The 21,217-nt window shown below is 47.4% G+C and overlaps 1 protein-coding gene across 1 annotated transcript; it reads left to right on the top strand.

Annotated features, from left to right (window-relative positions):
* The first annotated feature begins 298 nt into the window (after positions 1 to 298).
* On the top strand, positions 299 to 20,483 carry CORO2A (coronin 2A). Its single transcript, XM_075138172.1, has 11 exons — positions 299 to 499; positions 5,703 to 5,819; positions 11,143 to 11,292; positions 11,838 to 12,017; positions 12,708 to 12,824; positions 14,561 to 14,665; positions 15,012 to 15,108; positions 16,968 to 17,080; positions 18,202 to 18,292; positions 18,595 to 18,866; positions 20,259 to 20,483. Exons 1-11 carry the CDS (start codon positions 299 to 301, stop codon positions 20,388 to 20,390), a joined length of 1,575 nt encoding a protein of 524 aa, XP_074994273.1. The 3' UTR covers positions 20,391 to 20,483.
* The last annotated feature ends 734 nt before the right edge of the window (positions 20,484 to 21,217 follow it).

The following is a 21,217-nucleotide window of genomic DNA, read 5'->3' as shown; positions in this document are numbered from 1 at the left end:
CAGCAATAGGGACTGCTGGTGCATGCACAGCCCAGTTGGCTGGTGATGGACAAAGCTGCTTTTTCTCTCCTGCACTCTCCTCCATCACAGATGTGCAACGGGTGGAGAGACAGGTCATGCCAAAGGGGTGAAGACCAGCAGAGAAAAACGCACCTGATGCTTTGCTGGCTGAGGGTTGGTGCGAGAAGCCTAAATGGGGAGGGTGAGCCTATGCTGGGGAGAGGGGGATGGGAGTCTGCAAGCCTTGCCAGTTCGGCTGGTCCTTATGTCACGGGGTGTTGTGTTTTTCCCCTTGCAGATGTCGTGGCACCCACAGTACCGCAGCTCCAAGTTCCGCCACGTGTACGGCAAACCCGCCAGCAAGGAGAAGTGCTACGACTGCGTGCCCATCACCCGCAATGTCCACGACAACCACTTCTGCGCTGTGAACCCCCACTTTATTGCAGTGGTGACCGAGTGCGCGGGTGGGGGGGCCTTCCTCGTCATTCCCATCCACCAGGTGAGTTCTGCTGAGGCGTCCTGGCTTTTGCGAGCTCATCAAGAGGCTGGAGGAGAGCTGGGCTTTCTAGGGAGCTAGATTGCACAGAGGATATTCAGTTTATGCCATTGCCCGAATTGCAAAATGATGGAAGGGGGCCCAGATGCCCTGGCAGGTGATTCCTGGGATGTGTGTACTTATATGTCTTACATTGCTGCTTGCAGTTTTTCTAACACCTTCCTTCATTTCATCTCTCATTTGCCTTTCTTGTATAATCAGCAGGAACTGTGCTGTTCAGATGTTTGTGTCCTAGGAGAAATGGCAAATAAAAAAGCAATTAGTAGATACAGAGGGCAAAAACTGAAAGGTGCTTTAGTGGCATGGCTTCAGCTGTGACCAAAGGAGAATATGGTATGTTTTGCTCTACCTTATCCTTTGTGAAAGAATGGAGACATGGTTATCAGGCAATTAAGCTCTTAAGCTTCAAGCACTGATGATGGAAAAACTTCCCTTTCAGAAACAAATCCCATGTTTATGGGTTTTGATGAGAGGGAGAAGCTGCCTGTCTGATGTTTATTGCTTCAGAAAAATTAGGCATGCACTAATGTGGATTAACTTCCATATGAGATTATGAGCTCTCTGGAATCAGGGCAGAACAGATGAAAGGCAAAAGTTCAGCCTTTAATTAAAAGTTAATTGATGGTGTTATTGTAATGCCACTTTTTCAATATATATTTGCTAAGGATGAAAGTGAACTGGCTATGCTTGAAGAACCTAGCACAGTTCCCGGCCCTTCTAGACTTTGTTTATTCAACTCCTTCACCACTGGTGCTGTTCAGAGATGGTCCTTCTAAAATTAACCACTACCCTGTTTTTCTTGACTGAGTCATTTCTGCCCGCTCGACCATGATCTGTTGAGGCTGAAGAACTTGTCTTTATCACAGAGCTGCATCTATAAGCAGGCAGCTGGTGACTTTGGGATGTGGGGTGGGACCCAGCTTTCAAAGCGTTGGCAAAACGAGCTGAATGTACTTGCATTGCTTACTATTAATTCTTCTGTCTTCTCACCTCTTCTCAGCTTGGGTAGTTTTTAGTAGCAATTCTTCCATTCTAAACACCTGCTCAGATGCTCCACCCAGATCTGAAATACTCCTTGCAGAAGTCAAAGGCATGGTAGAACTAGAAGATACAGAAAAGGATAATTAAAGTACGTCAATGAAAATATGAAATTGCTTTCATGTGAGGAAAGTCTTTTTGGGTTAGACCTCAATCAGTCTGGGAAAAAAGACAAGGAGCAAGATATATAAAACTGTGAAGAGGGTGGGGAAGAAGCGTGAGGAGCAATTCTTCTTGATTTGTGTGGTGAAGGGCATCCTGGAGACCAGGAAGAAGACAGTTAGCTGCAGATGTGAACGCTTCTGCAGCTCAGATGTGGAGCTCACTGCTCCAGATGCTGATGAGCCCAGAAGAATTAAGGGGTTCAAAATAGGATGGAGTTATGGAGAGGAGTTGGTTTATGAACTGTGTTTGTTCAGGTGCAGTCCCCTACTTCAGGGAGTCTCTTGAGGGTTGACCTTTGGTGGTGGATCAGGGAAAGGATCTGTACGTGCTGCGCTTCATACAGCCGTTCTCCGAATACCTGTTCCTGACCCATGCTGGGGGGGAAGAGTGGCCTCAGCCACCCACCAAAAGGGGTTCCTTGAGTGTGGGGGCTGCGATACCAGTTACTTTTTTTCATGATACACTTCCAAACTGGTGCCACATGGTGAAAAGTGGTAGCTTTTGACTTGCACTCCTGGTGGTAGTATTTGTGGCTGCCACCTTCCCCTGTGATGGTGACCCATGGTAGACAGCTCTTGGCCTGTGCCTCCGGCTGCCAGGGCACTGAAGGCAGCCTGGTCTGAAGACATGTGCCTAGGACAGTATTGCCCTCTCATGATGGACAGCTGATCTGTGGTTACTTTTGACTGGATTCACAGGGAGCAGCCACATCCCAAGCATGCCACAGTGTGGAGGAAAAGCCCAAGAGCCAGGACATCACATTTAGCCAAAGCAGGAGATGGTAGCTGGGACAGGGAGGGCTGCACTTTCCAGGGAGAATGAACAACCTGCTCGGGGAGCTGCCCTTGTCCCTCCCATGCTTTTTTGAGTTCATTCTGTGTGTGCTGCTGGAGGGGCTGCCTGCCTCAGGATGTGCTGGAATGCAGGCTCAACCTTTCTTCGTTTAACCATGCCTCCTTGCTTGTTTGTTTTGCTCTTCTCCTGCTGAGTCATGGACACCAAGCTCTCTCATCTCTCCTGGAATAAATACCACTTCTTGCCTTTTGCACCATTCTTCCTCTCTGAGAGCCGGGGGGTGAGGTAGGGTTGGGAACAGCAGGAGTTATGTAGGGGAAGAGCTCTTTGCCATAGATACCCTCCTTTCAGCAGGCCTTTGCATTCAACCTGAAGAGGAATTAGTTGAATATTTGCCACCACTTGGAGAATGGTCTTCTGTGGCAGTTAGCTCCTCATGAAGATGTGCCATTGAAGCCAGGTGGGTGGAACGGCAACACTCACCAGGGATGGAGGTGGCTGTGGCCATAGGGGCTGCCTGCTGCCCAGAACAGACTGAATGCCTTTGTAGATCTTGCAAGTCCGAGGAGAAGCGGGCTCAGTGACTGTAACTGGGAGATGAGCTGCTTTCCCACAATGTGGCCTGGATGTAGATTGGTGTCTGACACAGATGCGTTGGGGAAGGGCAGGTACCACATGCCAAGGAAGGATCTTGACTCAGAGGGCAATTTTGTGGCCTTCCTTTGAAAGACAAAGGCCTGCCTATTTCCTTCTCTGATGACCAGACTTGATTGAGGCTGCATCTGTCTCTTCTTTTGCAGCATAAAGCAAAGGGGTAGCAAAATGAGAACAAAGTCCTGAGAGACAGGGAGATATTTGTGTCCAAGTCTTCGCAGTCTCCAGTCTTTCAGTGTGTCAGCACCAGGTGTGAAAGGGAGGACATCAGTGCTTGTGTAGAATTCCTAGACACAAACCCTGCTCCCTTCCTTCTGGGGGCAAGAACTGTGAAATGAAACCTGTGATGACCCTCAGGCCTTACCTAACTAACACCATATGTGAGCGGTGTGCCATGATGTGACAACAAGGCGCGTTAGTGCCCTTTGGAGAACACCTGAGAAGTGGGGCTGACCCGTCTCATGGTAATCTACCCTAGTCAAATCTGCTGGGAGAGTTTTAACAGCTGTCCCACTAGAAGTGGTTTTTGTCAAGGAACTCTGAGTTTGACTACATTTCAGAAGTGCTGGGAGCTTAGAAAGCGAGTGCTTGAAAAATTACTCATTTTCAAGCTCTGCAGATAACTGGAAGTCAGGTACCTCTGCATGAATGACAACACATCTAGTTACTGAAATAGTTTTTGATCTATGGAATGAAATTTCACCTGCACATGAAGAGCTTTACTTCCACATGCAGATGTGCGTCTGAGACCAACAGCCCTATCTGCCATATATGTTTGTTGGCAGGTTCATGTGTGGTGGGTCCTGCTCTGTCCCAGGGCTGCAGGGTTGCATTGGGGCAGGTGGGACTGGTGCCCGGGAGGGCAAGGGCTCCTCTTCCAGGGCCAGTTGAGCCTGCTGGGGTCGTGGGGTAGGAGAGCCTTGCAGGACGGGGCAGGCAGAGTGGGCTCAGAGCAGCCTGGGAGTCTCCCAAACGGAGTGGGGAGCAGACAGGCAGCCAGCTCTGGGAGGGGACGGAGTTCCCATAGGGATCAAGGGATCCCTGTGGAGCTGGCTGCCCAGCCCATTGAGTTGCCAGCTTGAAACCAAGCCCTGAAGCCTGCAAAAGGACACTGTGGGCGGGGGAACACTGCTTATTAAAGGCCTTTTATCTCTCTTCTGCCTTCCCAAGTCGCTTTGTATTGTCGCTGTTATAAAAGGGAATTGTTTTAGACTGTAGTCTAAAAAAGCAGAGTCTTTTACATTTCAAAGCCTCTGGGTGTTCAGTTTAAAGCAGGTTAGACCCAGTCTATATGACAACTTTCCAGTGAAGCCAGAATAGTTACACATCATGTCCTGTTCTGCATTCAAAACTGTACAAATTTCAGAAGCGGGGAAAATTACATCCTAGCCACATCCAGGTTAGGGCCAGGACTGGTTCCCCTCTGCTGTGCACTCTTAAGGCCCACCTCTGGAGAGGTGCAGGGAGTACACTAACAGAAGTGTCTGCTTTCCAGGAGGCCATGCATTTGCATTCGTTTTGATTTATGATTCTTCAGGTGGGATAAAAGTAAGCACGTAAGCACCACCAGCTTGCCACCATGTTTCTCTCCTTAGGTGATTGATCCTTGCTTTTGGACAGATGTCTGGGATACAAGGTGGTTCCTGGAGCTCCTCATACTTCTCCTGTTTGTGACAGGGAGAAGGAAGTGCTGCTCCAAAGTTAATAAATTCCCTAGCACCCTTCCTAGCACATGATAAATATACCGACTTGACTTTGTAGCAGAGACTGTGCCTCCAGTACGGGTTTATCCTGATGCAACACAGCCCCCATGTGGCACAAAGCCCTCAATACTTCTGAGTGCACTTCGTGCAGGATTTTTACCGGTGAAGATGCCGCCCAACACGGCAATTTTTTGGAGAGTTTGGAATGCTGATTGAATCCAGTGAATAGCTGGATAACACCATCAGAGAGAAATAGATAGCTTGTTGAAAGAAAAACCGCATTTGCAATTTGTGTCACAAATGTCGTTTTGCTTAAAAAATAAAATAAATGCTAGCTGATGAGGCTAAAAAATAAAAGCTAACACTTTTTTTTTTCTGCTTATCAGAAATGTCTTCTGAAAGAGATTCTGTTTTTTTTCCCCGAGATCTTTAAAAAATGTGGAAGATTCAACTCATTCATAAGTGTTTCTGCTCTAAGTTTTATTCTGGTGTTTGAATCAAATACTGTCTTCTAACTTCAGCAGTCTTGATTGCTGCATGTGTGCATATTTCTTGATAGCAGTGTGTACTTAGGACTGTACTGAGCACTTCTTTCCTTTCTTTTCAGTGATATCATCAAGACTTGCCTTCCAGAGACAGCAAAAACCCATTCTCAACAGACAGAGAGCACCCAGACCATTTGCAGCATAACGAGCAGAAAGGTTTCTTGCTGGAGCTGGCTTGGATCTTCTTTGAAAATGTCCTGTAATTCGATGGCTCACCTTAGGTTTGATGATATTTGTTTTTTCCAGACAGGCAAGCTCGACCCACATTATCCCAAAATATGCGGGCACAAAGGGAATGTTCTGGACATCAAGTGGAACCCATTCAATGACTTTGTAATAGCTTCATGTTCAGAAGATGCCACAGTAAGTTTACCAGCTTGTACTCTGCGTTATTACCTGGCTAATGTGCTTTTTGGGGAAAGAAATAAAAAGAAATCAAAAGGCCCATGGATGAGATGTGAAAACATATATATATACTTACAAAAAAGTCAGGTAAGAGTAAGATTCTTGTCTTTCTCTTGAGGTCAGACCTGTGTGATCCCTTCCAGATGATGTACCAAGATCAGTGTGAGAAGGAAGATCTGTTTTGTGGGGGCTTGCATCTTTTTGGGTGTGTTTGCATGAGAAAAACAGCATATGAATTTAAAATGGAATGACTATTCAAGTTTAATCACTATGAAACTCTTGCTTTACTTCAGAATAAAAGCTTCACACAACATAATCTGGAACGGCTATTTCAGATTAATTCCCTGCAGAGCAAGTTTGAGCTTGTTCCTGCACTCAGTTACTCTGTAAAAGTCATGCTGCATCAGTTATGGGGTAGCTGAGGAATCTGTGTCATACTATTCTGCAAAAGATATAAATGAAATGAGCATTTTCCTACTGAAATCACAGAAAGACTCCAGAGATGCAAAGGTTCATGCTAATGCAAACCTGTAAAAAGATACCGAATACATCACATCAGGTTTGAGTTTTAGGCAATAAATGGTTTAGCTGAAGTTAGTATAATTAAGATGCAGTCATATATTTTACTTCAGCGAAGGTGCAGACTAGTTATTAGGAATTGAAAGATTCAATTAATCTTTGTAAGGGTGTTGCGGTTTAACCCGGCAGGCAGCCAAACACCACACAGCTGCTCACTCACTCCCCCACCCCCAGTGGGATGGGGGAGAGAATCAGGAAAAAAGTAAAAGTCATGGATTGAGATAAAGGCAGTTTAATAGAACAGAAAAGGAAGGGATGATGATGATGATGATGATGATGATGATGATGATGATAATAATAATAATGGTAGAATATACAAAATGAGTGATGCACAATGCAATTGCTCACCACTCGCCGACCGATGCCCAGCCCATTCCCAAGCAGCAGTCGCCCTTCCCTGACCAACCCCCAGTTTATGTACTGAGCATGACGTCACATGGTATGGAATACCCCGTTGGCCAGTTTGGGTCAGCTGTCCTGGCTATGCTATGCTTCCTCCCAGCTTCTTGTGCACCTGGCAGAGCATGGGAAGCTGAAAAGTCCTTGACTACTGTAAACATTACGTAGCAAAAGCTAAAACATCAGTGTGTTATCAACATTATTCTCATACTAAATCCAAAACACAGCACTATACCAGCTACTAGAAAGAAAATTAACTCTATCCCAGCTGAAACCAGGACAAAGGAACAGTTTAGCTCATATCTACCCACTGAAAGGTTGCTTTCCATGTGCTGTCGAAAGTGTGATGTTGGCTTCTGTGTTCTGACTACCTACAGTGCTTTTTTCCAGAGATCCCACATGTGTTTTCTCCCACTGGGTATATTCACCCTCTGCCACACAGCATCAGGGAGGTTTCCCTTGTCATTTCCTCCAGCCTGGCTTGGTGCATATCCTCTGCTATTTCAGCTCTGCCAAAAATCACTCTTGAATTGGAAATCTAGGCTCTTTGAATTGTCTTTCCTGTTTAGTGACTTGCCTTTGATTCTTTGGATATTCATGTCTTTTTTGAAGGCTTCATTCAATTTCTGGGCTGCCTATGAGGGTTTTATTCTCTCTTCCAACCCGTATGCCAGGTTTTCATGCTGTCTGAGCAAGGACTTGTGGCAGGAAGGCACGTCCATGACCTCTCTTTTGAGCGTCAGATGAGGCATGAGCACAAACTTCGAAGCTTCCTGCTGTAGTTACAGAATCACAGAACCATTCGTGTAGAAAGGGAGCTTGGGCGGTCTCTACCCCCACCTCCTGTGCAGGTCTGCGGCGCTTAGTCTTGAAAACCTCCAAGAATGGAGATTTCACCATCTCGCTGGGCAACCTGTTCCTGTTCTTCACCGCTCCCATGAGGAAATTTTTTTCCTTATATGCAGTCAGAACCTCTCTAGTGTAGTTAGTGACTGCTGTATCCCGTCCTCCCACCTTGCACTTCAAGAAGAGCCTGGCTCTATGTTCTCAGTGATCTTGTAAGTGTTGAAGGCTTCTATCAGTTTGCTCTGCGGCTGTCTCTCTTCCAGGCTGATCAAGGACATCTCCCTCAGCTTCTCCTCACAGGGCAAGTGCTGCAGCCTCCTGAGCTTCCTGGTGGCCTCCACTGGACTCACTTAAGTTTATCAGCATCTTTCTTGCACTGGGAGATGCAAAACTGTATGTAGTATTCCAGCTGTTGTTTAATGATTGCTGAGTAAAGGGGAAAATCGCTTCCCTTGATCTAGTGGCTGTCTTCCTGTTGTTCCAGACCAGGATGTTGCTAGCTTTCATCCCTGCCAGGGCATGCTGCTGGGTCATATTTATTCTATTGTCCACCAGGACGCTGGGGTCTATGCAAAGGGGCTGCTCTCTGTCAGCCTTCTTTTCCAATTTCCGACTGAAACTTGGCACTGGATCATTTTCCAGGCTAAAGAATAGAAACACTGAGCTTGTCACTCGTCTCAGCACCAAAAGTTGTTCTAAGAAGTCTTGCTGTTTGTGGCTGTACTCTATTTTTTGGTACTACCCTCCCATCATCATTCTGGCACCAGGAAATGGGATCTTAGGGATCCCCTGCACAATGACACAGTGTAGGAAAACCTCTTCCCTCCCCGCTAAGTAGTGAGGACAGCAGACTGTGTTTCTTAGTGTGACTGTCTTTCCTGGTATCTGATAGCTAGACCTGTGGAGGTCACTTAGTCCAAGCCCTGCTCAAAGCAGGCCAGTTGAATCAGGTTGCTCCAAGCCTTGTCCAGAGGAGTTGGGAAGATCTCCAAGACTACAGATCCCGTGGCCTCACTGGGACCTTCTTCCAAGGGTTGAGTACCCTTCTAGGGAAAATAGGGCTCCTCTGATCTCCAGGGAGTGCCCATATTGCCATTTGTGTCCATTGCCTTTGGTGCTCTCCTTGTGCACCTCCAAAGAGTCTGGCTCCATCTTCTCTGTGCCTTCCTGCAATGTAGTTGAAGGGCAGCCAGAAGAGCTCACCTTTGCCTTCTTGCTCCCAGACTGAACAAATTCTTTTCTTTCCAGTTCTCCTCAGATTTGTGGTGCTCCCATCCCCTCCTTGTCTCAGTGGCTGCTGTTGGACTCACTCTATGGGGTCAACATCTGTCTTACTTGTCCTGGCGTGTACTGGAGAGCTCAGATTGGACGTACTGTTGGGACATCTCAACAGCAACACTTTCTCTGTCCTGAGAGAAGTCTGAGGAAGTTTTTGGGGTCCCAGAGGTGTCCACCACTTCCACTGGGCTGGACATTAGAGCCAAAGCCTTCCTTGCAGTCTGTTGTTAAAAGCCTGGTGCTCTCTGCCATTTCTGAGCATTAGCATAAGCCACTGTTCTGGCTTGTGTGCAAGGACGCATCTGATTACTCTTATCGGGCTGGATCTCCCTGGAACTTTTGAGGAAGGCCACAAGCTTCTGTGAAGATGATGGAAATTTCCATCACCCACATTCCTGAGAGGTTTCTTGACCATTAACCAGCCTTTCTGGAGCTTGCCTTGGTGGTATCACAGCTATCTTTTGTGGTGTGTAGCTGAAGCATGTAGAGTGGTACTTTTGGATAGTCTCTGTGAACACCTGGTGCCCTTTCCAGTTCCCACTGCTGCTTCAGGCAAGCTTAGAACTGAGGCCAATGCAAGTGGCCAGGGACTGAGAGTTTGAACAGTATGGGGAGAGGGCTTATCCTCTTACCCCTTCTGTTCCTTTTGGCAAATCATCAGGCATGTATGAATTCAGCTTGCTGAAGATCTTCTCCCCTGTGGTTAGAGGGGCAACTCTTCGCTTTGTCAGGTTGTCTTCAAGATGCACGGTAGACAGCTCATGGATTGTTCCTGCTTGGCCTGGCAGGTCTGGCTCCAAGACCTGCTGCTTCTGCACATTAAGCACTGGCAATTTCTGCCATTTAATGCATCCTGAGATTCCAGCGAGAGGCTTTTCCCTGCTTTTACCACCAACCATTTCATAGCATGGGGAGTGAATGGTTCATTCTAGGCAGTTCTTCTCAGCGTGGACACAATCTATTTTTCTCTTTCCTACTCTCTCAGCCTCATTCCTTTAGTGATAGCTGTTGAAGCTGTAGAGTGTGATGCTTTCTCTTACCGCTGTAGAAGTTCATCTGGAGGCTACTGGACTCCACTAGTCCTTACGTTTCTGATGGGCTTGATTCCTCAATGGGATAAACACTGTTGAGAAGGGTGCTCATGATCTTTCGCAGCAGGTCCCAGAATTTGTGCCTCTCCTTTGGCTTAGAAAGATGTGATCCTCATCAGCCAAACAGTGGGAAACTCGGGCAGGTATGGCTAATTTCCACGAACTATCTGCTTCAAAGAGCATTTCCCTTTTGCTTCAGGCTAAGTCCTATAAAAATTATGAGAAGCATAGTAATTTTCATTGAGTCAGAGGGTTAATTATCTGTTAGCATCTAAATACTTGTGCTTCTAGGGTTAGTGTGAGAAAGACTCTTTCATTTTACCTTCATAGGTTCAGCCCCTTTTGCAGGTTTCCTCTATTGTCTTCTTCCATCCCAGGAGGACAGAGGATTTTTGTCTTCATGCAGCATCCTTCTAGAAGAACCCAGGGTTGCAGGTAGACGTGTTATGAGACAGCACACTCCCAATGTTGAGAGACTTCAGTGCGGTGCTGCCCAGTCTCTCCACTCAGGGCATCTGCCATGTGGCCACCTGGGTACTTTGGCAAATAGCTGTGTCATTTGCAAAGCGTTCAGCAATGGTGCAGTTTTCTATGGGGCAAACAGTACTATAGCTGTCATCTGACCAGGGGAGTTCTCAGTTCTTTTACCAGGTAGCGCTGAGTGGATGACTGCTTGGATCAATCACTGCTATAATATCTTCTGAGACTCTTTGCTGAAGTTTATTGCAGATTTGCTTGTTCCTGCTCAAAGTTTGTTAAGAGGCAAGGTCTGCAAGATCTGGGTTTACTTCTTCCCCTTGGCAATCATTTTTCGTAATTGTGCTGACAGCTTGGCCAGGTGTAAGGCTTGGATTGCCAAGTTAAAACAAACTGGTAGAACTGCTGGCTAAAGATAGAGGGTAAAGAGGAGTCTTCAGGCCCACAGAAAAGTAAAGATACTAATTTAAATGACTGGCGTTCAATAAAGCCAGGAACATTCCTATTTTCTACCAAGGGAATAATAATACCAAGGGAATAATAGTTATTGGTAAGTTCCAAATTAGCTCCTTACTCGGGAATCTCACAAAGATCCATCCTGTGCCATTCAGGTTAAAATCTGGGACATCCCCAAGCACTTGCTAACAAGAAACATTACCAGTCCGAAGAAGGAACTTCTTGGGCATGTTCGAAGAGTGGGCCTCATTGAATGGCATCCCACTGCTAATAACATCCTCTTCAGCTCCGGCTACGACTACAAGGTGGGTCTGTTCTCTGTAGAGCTCCTTCTGGGACACCCTGTTTGGCAGGGTGTTTTGAAATTTGTTTTAATTTCAAGCTGTAAGATAATACTAAAGAGTTCAGAAGCCTTCTTCGGGGGAAATCCCATGGTGACCCCAAAGGCAGAAGGACATTGCTACAAGTTCAAAAGGACTTGCTAATTCTCCAGTCTTCTGATGAACTTCAGTCTACTCTGCCCTTCTCCTTTACTGGATTGGATACAATATGCAATGCCATGCACTTTGGTTTGGCTTCATTCTTGTGCTAGTGCAAATATATACACTGATGCTGGCCATTTTTTTGTATAAACTGTGGTTGCAAAGGAAATTTTAGAATATTGGACGTTCTGAGCAGACACTGTGTCCCTGATATATTGCTGTAAGAACCAGGAATTATTTTAAAAGCTGGAGAACAACCACTTATGATGGTAAGACCTATACATGTAGGAGAAGAGAGGAAGAAGTGAATAGGGTACACAAAGCCCCCAGTTGGTCAGGGGCTGATTTTTTTTGTTCTTTTGCTCCAGATAATGATCTGGAACCTTGACAGCAAGGACGCTGTCATCTCGAACCCGGTGAAGATCCTCGATGCTCACAAAGATGTGGTCCTCTCCATGTCGTTCAACACAGATGGCAGTCTCCTTGCCACAGCCTGCAGGGACAGAAAGATACGTCTGATAGACCCTCGTGCAGGAACAGTCCTACAAGTAGGTTGGGTCCATAAGTTTGTGGTCCAGCTGATCTTACCCCTTGGAGTGTTTCCTCTTCTGGGTAGATTCATTGCCATTAAAGAAGATGCATCTGTGCCCCGTGTTGCCCAAGGCACCAGATGGTGCTATTGCCTTCTTCTTTTCATGGAATACTTGCTGTCATTGTTGAAAACAGGGTTTCTGCATCTTGCTACCATGCTCCTTGCTCCCTGAAACCCTTCTTGAAATGCACTGTTTTCATAGCTCCCTCCTGCAGTCCTCTGTGGGACGCCTTGGGAGGGGCTTGTAGAGATCAAGTGGACAGGTGGATGCAAGTGTACATTTGTCCCACTGCCAGGGTTGTTCTTGTAGCCTGTACTTTGTATCTGTTGGTAAGGTGAAGCTGGCCGTGTTTCGTACGTATTTGCACAGATTTGTGTACACAGAAAGTCCTGCCTACAACTAACAGGGGTTGCCCTCTTGCAAATATATGAATCAATAGTTAGAGAGGTTGATTGAGCTTTTGGGAATGGTCCTGAAGAGTTTAGGCCACCTTTATTCGATCCCCATGAAATCCTGCTCACTGTAGTTTAGCCAGGCTGAGCAGATCTTTCAGATGTGACTGAACCGGAGATCTCATGTAACATGAAATGTAGGTATGCACAGGTGCTATCTTTTACTCACACAGTGTCCTTTCTCTTCCTATAGGAAGCCAGCTACAAGTCTCACAGAGTCAGTAAAGTCTTGTTCCTTGGAAACGTGAAAAAGCTGTTCTCTACTGGAACATCTCGGTGGAATAATAGGCAAATTGCATTATGGGATCAAGTGAGTTGGACCAGCAATCTTAACCATACAGCTTCAGTTTTCTCTCTTTTGCTGTCGCTTTAACTTTTCCACCTGTCAAATACCCAAAAATTGGTTTATAACAGCAATTCAGAAGTGATCCGTCAAATTCTTAATGGGTGATAGGTCTTACTGCTATGACATTGTTAACTAAGTATGAGTTTTTGAAGAAGCTCTCAAAGCTTTTCAGCATAGAAATCCACCAAAACAAAGAGAATGCTGTACCCACTGCAGGAAGAAATCATTCAAAGGACCTTTGGGTGGTCACTGTAGCTCTGACTTAAAAGCAGCTCTTACTGGTCTTACTGGCAAATTGTTACTGGTAGTGGAAAGAGAAATGAGCTCTAGACACAGCGTACTCAGGTGAAGCCCTCAATGGAGAAAAAGGTGTGGGGTGTTTTTGATTTCTGATGATTCCTGACAGTAGAATATTGAGGTAGCACTTATTGGTCACTTCCAAGACATGATCTGCTGTGATGACAGCTGCTAGCCTTATGAAACCCTGCTCTCCTCTGCCCCTCTCATATGCAGTGAGATGCTTTTCCTTTGTCAGCATCTCACTTTGTTTCTCTGCGTCAGCCACCTTACAGCACAATCTTTTGCCTCTTTGTTGTGCTGTCACCCTTTGTACCAGACAAAGCTGGTAGACCAGGTTTATGATTTGCCATTTGGCTATATTTGGGCATGGCTTTTTTGCATATGTGAGAGGCAAAGCATTACGCCGCTGCCTGAAGGCTTTCCACAAAGCTGAGCAGTGCTGTGACACATTATGGGTCTCACATCAGGGTTTCACTGCCTTGAGAGCTGCTGGAGGAGCTGGCCACACTTAGTTTGAGAACACAATGGGAAGGCCTATGAGGCCAGGTATGTGCAGCCTCCTTAGGGACAGGCATTGGCACAGGACCTGCCCAGCAGGCATCTTTCTGAGGTCCACATCCACCCATGTCATCATTGCATCTAAACAGAAGCTCTGGCTTTCTGGAGCCTGCAGCTGGGCAGTTCTGCAGGACAAAGTACGTATTAACCCTGTTCTAAATACATATTTATGTGACAATAGCCACAACGGCAGCCATGGGACGCCATACGCTGCCCCATTGGTCCTCCTGATGTTGTTCCCTTAGCAGTGCAGGGATAGCTTTGTATAAGACATGCCAACCTTGTGTATGGAGTGGTGTGCTATGTCCTCCTACATGGCTTACCTGCAGAAGACCGATGGGACCTTTTGCCCTTGCAATGGGCACCTTCCCTCCGTGCAGTGTGGAGACTGCTCGGCTGATGTAGACTGTTCTTGTGGAGGGTGGTGCAGTACTGTGGAGGTATTGCCTTGACTAGAGGTAGTGAGGGGACATGGGTAGTTCAGTGTGCGATGCAGACATGCCCCGAAGGCCCCTCCATCTCCCTAAGTCTGGTAGCCCACATAGAGGCAGGCAGTGTTTCTTATCGTATCTACCCCGGAAATGTCATCGGGTGCCTGAGCTGTTCTAGTGGTAGGAACTGATGTCCTGAGGTGCTGCACTCAGTCAAAAGCCAGGGAGAGAGCACCCATTTCCCACCCACAGAGCTTTGAAGAAGTCTGCTCAGGGCAGCTGGCCTTTGCCTAGGATCATTGTAGGGCTGTGCTCACATGCCGCTGCCGGGTGGGGTTCAGGGAAGGTGTCCCTGACCTGAGGTGACTGACAGGTGATCACAGCTGTCTGTTTTTCCTGTGTCCTGCCCAGAATGACCTTTCTGTGCCTTTACTGGAGGAGGATCTGGATGGCTCCTCGGGACTCCTGTTTCCCTTCTACGACTCAGACACGCACATGCTTTACGTGGTGGGAAAGGTAAGTACTTTCCACGTCAGCAAATGCTGGCCTGTCTGATTCTTTTCCTGGCCTGTGTTGCGTCAGGCTGAGGTCAAAGATGCTCCTGAAGCACATTAACCTAAGAATATGGGCTGATGGGATGGGGCCTGAGGGTGCTGCAGCATCAGGCCACATTTACCACTGCAGACGTACTACATTTACTGTGAGGAGGTACACTGCAGAGCCCTAACCTTCCCACACAGGAATTTGTGGGTAAATATTTGGTTCATTCTTGACCCTGCATGGCTTCTGGGGCCAGGCAATCTTCTCAGACCCTCATGCTGAACAGCAGAGCCTGGCTTATGTTCATTTTCTTTGCCTTTAGGGTGATGGAAATATACGGTACTATGAGATAAGCCCTGAGAAACCATACCTGAACTACCTGATGGAATATCGTTCTCATTTACCACAGAAGGGAATTGGTGAGTGGCAGTGCATGTCTAATGTTACAAGAGGATGGTGGCTTCTTTTTTTAGAGGCTATCAGAGTCCAGGATTATGCAAAATATCATGTAGAAAAGAGAGTGGGTCAGATTCCAGTCTCCACCCAGGTTTACATATGCACAACAGTCAGCTTGGCCCAGCTCACCTATATATCACAAGTGGTATTACAGGGTCACAGCTTGGAGGGGTCCCTTCTGACAAGCAGAGCATGGGCCGGGCAGCTTTACCAGTCACTGCTGCATCCCCTCTCACATACCTGGTCAAGGTGGCAGGGAGGATAGTGTGGATTTAAAGGTGGAAGCTGCTCCTTGCCCTTTGTGAATCTGCTCCAAGATTTTTGGCATTGAAATCTGTTGACATTTTTTCCACTCTGGGATTTCTCTGGTAATGGATGCTCCACATCTTAATGCCTTCACTCTTAGCGCTTGCCTACCTTCCCTTGTACTGGCATTTCCCATTTAGAGATAGACCTGCTGTGATGACGTCATCTCTCCTCCATTGGAGACCCTTGCTTATTAACCTCTCCGCATACTACCCCCTGGTTAACTCATTCAAGCTACAGAATTTGGCTTTGTGCCCTCAGACCCCATTGGTAGCCCTTTCTTGAACCTTCTCCAGTCTACCCTGTAAGCCATATTCCTCTACAGACTGATGTGTTTTTAGGGCCATTTGCCACCCCTCCATACTACCTGTGGACAATCCTGTTCTTCCAGGACATTGGTACAGATGTTTAGCAGCACTGGATTTTGTGCCTGCAGGCCTCCTTCAAAAAACTGTTATTGGAAAGGAATAAATCATTTAAAACTTAACTGGAAGATCTCTCCGTTACTCAACTTTATATATAATCCTTCCAATGTACAGCATTCTGATTTTATGTTGTCATAGTCTCTTGAAAAATTGTTCCATGAAAAGAATGGATTTTAAAGTGGTTTTAAAAGGACCGAGTGAATCAAATCTACTTCCCTAACCTGATCTGTTCTGCTGATCAAACATACTGCTAAGGTTATTGCACAAAAGCTTCTTTCCCAATATTGCCAAAACAAAATACAGTGTACAGGATTGGAGTTTAGATTCACATGTAGATGAATGCGTAATGTAAGGAGCAACAGTCCTTCACATAGAATCTACTGTTTAATGAAGTCATTTGGTATTAGTAGAAAACAAAGCTTCTGTAGGACGCCATGAAGCAAGGTCTACGAGGAGAGGCAATCTCTTTTATTAAGGAAATTGACATGGCTATAGGCTTTGGACTGTACAAGCTCATGGGAGAGAAATCCACTGAGATTACCAGGTACTTAGAGGTCTTGTGTCGCTTAGCCAGTCCACGAAACACAAATGGTGCTGTCTGACAAAGTAGATGTTCACACCCTTCTCATACTCCATTCTGCTTTGGGACGGTGTTGGGGGGAGGATACTCAGCTGGAAGGGCTTTCAGCCTGACCCAGCTGTTCTGGTGTTGTTTAGGTGTCCTGAAATCTCTTCCTGGTGATCCTGATAGTCAAATCCTGTGGCATCTCCTGCCAGTTCTGCTCAGTCCTGGTACTCTATTTGCAGCTCATGAGAATGAGTAAGGAACAGGAGGCTTAGCATGAAAACCACAGACCCTGTGTGTAACTCCGTGGTCTGACAGAAAAAGAATTATTTAGTCTTGTCATTTGTGCCAGTGAGCCAGTTTTGGGTGCAGATTTCAGACCGTGCTGCTGTGGAGCTGATGCTGTGACTCCTTTTGTTGTTTGGTGACCCTTTTTCCATGGCGGATGACATTAACTTTCCTAGGGAAACCCCTAGGAAAAACCATTTGTTTGAAAAACCCCATTTGTTTCATGCTATCCCTCCAGGAATGATGCCAAAGAGAGGTCTTGAAGTGTCAGCTTGTGAGATTTTCCGTTTCTACAAACTGATCCCAACTAAAAGCCTGATTGAGCCCATCTCCATGATTGTCCCTCGACGGGTGAGTTAACCTCAGGTCATGTTCATGTCTGGGGCAAATATCAGTGAAAAAGGGGGCAGTGCCTCCTCTCTGTGACTCTCGGGTCAGGAGAGTAGGTAGAACAAGGGATTTTCTCTTTCCAGGTCTGAGGGACAAAGGTGATCAGTTTGTGAGGCAGCCCTGCCAACAAACCCTGGCTGGGTAACAGAGTTAAGTCTCTGTGTAATGGCTAACTTTGTAAGACGTGCTCACCGATCTGCTCTGCTTGGGTGCAACAAGGGGTCTCCCTGACTGTCAGGTCGACTAGCTGGCTGTAAACTTCCTCAGTTGGTGGCATCTATTCGACATAATGACAAAAGAGAGAAAGGGGTTGGGGATGATGTTGGATGACTTGAAAATTTCCTTGTGGAGGGAAGAAGAATCACCCCAGGAAAAAGGGAACGATGGGTTCCCAGGTCTCTACCCAGTGGGTGCAGTTGTCTTACAGACAGTTATTTTGCATCGTGTAAGACATGACCCATTGCACTGAGAGTGATGTAGAAGTAAGTCTCAGAGCTAGTGTGGCTAGAGAATGACCGAGGTCATGAATCTGTAGCTAGCCAAGGTAGCTCCCATGTGACCGTGTGAGCAAAGGTACATCGGAAGCGTCAGCACTGTGCCCTCTACTTCCAGAAACATTGGAAGGTATGAGCACCTTGAATTCAGAGAGGCAGCAGAGCTAATGCTCATTGCAACTACCAATCCTCCAACATTATCTCCTTGGCCAGTTTCTGTCAGCTGATGATCAGCTGATGATTGTGACTTGTGTCCATCCTTTGTATCCACTTCTTCATCCTCAGGAATGCTGAGTTCATGAGGGTTGGGTTAGCCTGTGTCACCAACCTCCCCCAGTCTGTTATCTGGATGTGTAAAGACCTTTCTGGCAGGAATTAAAATAGGCCTTCAGATGCAATTCTTCTGAGTTGGGGTGAGGAGGAGAGAGGCTCAGGGCAGGTGAGAAGATTTTATGTCCGTGCTGGTGAGTGCTCATGACACTTTTGTGCTGAGGTGGAACAAACTTCTTTCTCCACCACAATCCAGTATGGTCCCTCTAAGTCAAAACCTCACTGACATAGTGACTCTGGACTTTTGTTTGCTTGCAGTCGGAGTCATACCAGGAGGACATCTACCCCTTGACCACAGGAGCCCAGCCAGCGCTGACAGCACAAGAGTGGCTAAACGGAGTTAACAAAGGTCAGCACATGGAGAGCTCCCCAGCCCTTCAGCTCCCCAGGGCTTGGGTAAGCTGCTACTGGCTCTCTGGCCTGTTAACTGCCAGAGAAAGAGGAAGGGAGGAAAAGGAAAGACATACATAACAAATATGGCTGTAAGCTAAAATAATTTGGTGGCTAAAATATTCACCACGGTGAACTCTGGAAGCCGCTCCAGTCAGGTACCCCCAGGTTTATCCCTGCAGGTTGTTAGAATGAATTGCTTACAGCTCATTTCTGAGTGTGGTTTGTGAGTGCTAACCCATCACCTGCCTCCCTCCCTAGGCCCTCTCATGGTATCCTTGAGACCAGGCTCTGGAGCTGTGAATTCCTTACCACAGCTTCTTGAGCCAGAACCACTCATGAAAACTACTGACCTGAGCCAGCACCAGGGTCGGGGAGGAAGGATGCCACTGGAGGACATCCAGAAGCCAAGTGAGATCGAAGACAGCAGAAAACAGCTGAAAGTGGAGGATAAATTGCCGAAAAATGAGCAAATGTGCCTCTCCAATGGCTTCGACATATTTGAGTGTCCACCACCAAAAACTGAAAATGAGGTGTGAATGTCTGGAGTGAAGGGTTGGGGCTGTGGGGGGGAGCCCAGAGTCAGCTGGCAAAAGGATGCCGTTCACAAGGTGACAGAATCCGGAGAGGGTTTATTTTGCAGACCCGGGCCAGTGCAAACTCTTCATTCTTTGTAGAGGCAGAAGCTCTGCATGCCCTGGCTGTCACATGGCAAGCAGAAATGTGACCCAGCAGCACCCCACCTGAGGGGGTCTGGAAAGGAGGGAACAATCAATATTCCTGCTTCTTAGGCATTCCTGTGGCACAGGCCTGCCTGGTGGCTGGCTGGGGACAAGGAGGTCCTTGTGACCTCCAGGTTCTGGAGAAGAGAAGGGGGTTTATGCAGTGTAACCCTTCTATGAGAGCTGCACTCAGAGAGCCTGGTGAGGCAGCAGGGACGCCTGCGGAAGGAGTGCGTGTACCCTGCTCCCTTGGCCCGTGGCGCATCCATGTAGTCTTAAGTGCCTAATTGTATTGTGAACCCTGACACAGGAAAGGGGCTCTCTCTGCCCCTGCCTCGGCAGCTCACTGCTGGGGGACCTGGCAGTGCAGTGCCACTGAGGCTGGTTGCTGGTCGCCGCCTGCTCCTGGGGATGGCTCCAGGAAAGGTCCTGGCAGCTCCATGCTCTGTCTTCAGCCATGGCCAACCCCCTCCCTGTATAGTAACCAAAGCTTGTACAGTGGTAGATCTCAGTGGTGATTTGCAAGCCCCCCATTATTGGCAGCTCAGGGACATTTTTGAGTACAAGCAGCTTGTTTGCTTTTAGGAACCCTGGAAGGATTTCCTTCCCATAACCGTGCTCAGGTGCCCTTTTTGGCTCTACAAGATTTTAGCATCTGCAGCTTGATGGGGCAGGATTTCTACAGCTGAATTTCCCTGTGGTGTGAAAAAGGATATTCTTCTGCATGTTTCTGAGCTGGTGCCCCAAGGTTACAGAAGCAGCCCTTGCAGAGCTGGGTGCTCTGCTGTGTGCATAGTGAAAGGCTGTGCTAGTCCCAAGTGGAGAGGACAGAACATGATCAACAAGAAAAAAGAAGAGAAGTAAAAGGACTTGCCCAAGGTCAGAGTAGGAGATGTGGCAGATCCAGGAATTTAGACTCCAAATACTCTCTGTGTCTAGGCTCTCTTTGAGAAGGTTATTTTTTCTGGTCTTTTGCATTGAATTAAGCAGATGTAGCATTACTCAATGGTGCTGAGAAAACACACGCACTCACAGCCCAGGCTAGTGGACAGCAGGAGCACTGCTGGCGTTCAGTCTGTTGGTTGAAGGCCTCCTGCTTAGATGCTGTTTCTCTCAGAAGTGATGTGACAGGCTGGTGGCATTTGACAGGTTAAGTCTGTGTTTTCTTAGTGTAAAGAAAGTAAAATGTTTCTTTTCTTACAGCTTTTGCAGATGTTTTACCGGCAACAGGAAGAAATCCGTAGACTCCGTGAGCTGGTAAACCAGAGAGATGTCCAAATTAAACAGCTGGAGCTGGAGCTCAGAAACCTCTGTACGGACACAGGCAGTTATTGAGGGTGTTGGCCTGCAGCTCTTAGCACCCCTGGGAACTGGAGCAGACTCCAGTTCCTGCGGATAACTCCTCCTAGGGCTTTTGCTGGGGGAAAAATTGATCCGTCAGGCAGCATGGACTTCCCTGGCTTGTGGTGGTCACATTTCCCTAATCATCACCAGACAGTTATTGATGGACTTGCTGTGCTTCTTCAGGCTCCCTTTGCTTGCCCGCTCACTGATGTCAGAAGTTCATGCATTAATGCTAGTGAGAGACTTTGGAAAATCTTGCTCTTCTGGTCCTGGAGAAGCCACCTGTTAAGCTCTAGGAACAACCTGTTTTGCTGCCCTTCCACATGACATGAGGATGGGAGACTGAAGGCAGCTGCCAGCTTTGTCCCCACCCCCAGACCCAGCAGTGTGGCTCCTGTGGCTGCTGTCCTCCCGCCCTGGGACACCACTCTACAGCTGAGCTTCAGAGGCACCTCTAGCTCAAAGCGATCCTCATGCACCCCTCTTGCCTCACGGCTCGGCCCTGCAGCTGGGTGGCTAGGCAAAGCTGTGGCTGCGCTGACCTGGTGCTGGGGATAGTCCCGCTCCGAGCGGGAGGCTGCACTGGGGCTGCCAAGGGCCAGCACTTTTGTGATAGGTAAAGGAGAGTTGGTGTTTGGAGATCCTACTTTAAAGGCGTGGTGGTGTGGGCTGGTTCTCACCAGAGAAGCTGCAGGTGCAGCAGAGGTCTCTGGGTCCTTTGAGTCGGTGGCCTTCTTTCCTCCTTCTGCCAAAGACCAGCTGCAGTCAACTGGGGGCCATGGTCCTGCAGTGCTTATCAGTCAAATGAGGACAACATT

The sequence above is a fragment of the Calonectris borealis genome, chromosome Z, assembly GCF_964195595.1.
Source record: "Calonectris borealis chromosome Z, bCalBor7.hap1.2, whole genome shotgun sequence".
Taxonomy (NCBI): domain Eukaryota; kingdom Metazoa; phylum Chordata; class Aves; order Procellariiformes; family Procellariidae; genus Calonectris; species Calonectris borealis.
The sequence above is the reverse complement of the archived record's forward strand: the minus strand, read 5'-3'. Positions and strand labels throughout refer to the sequence as shown.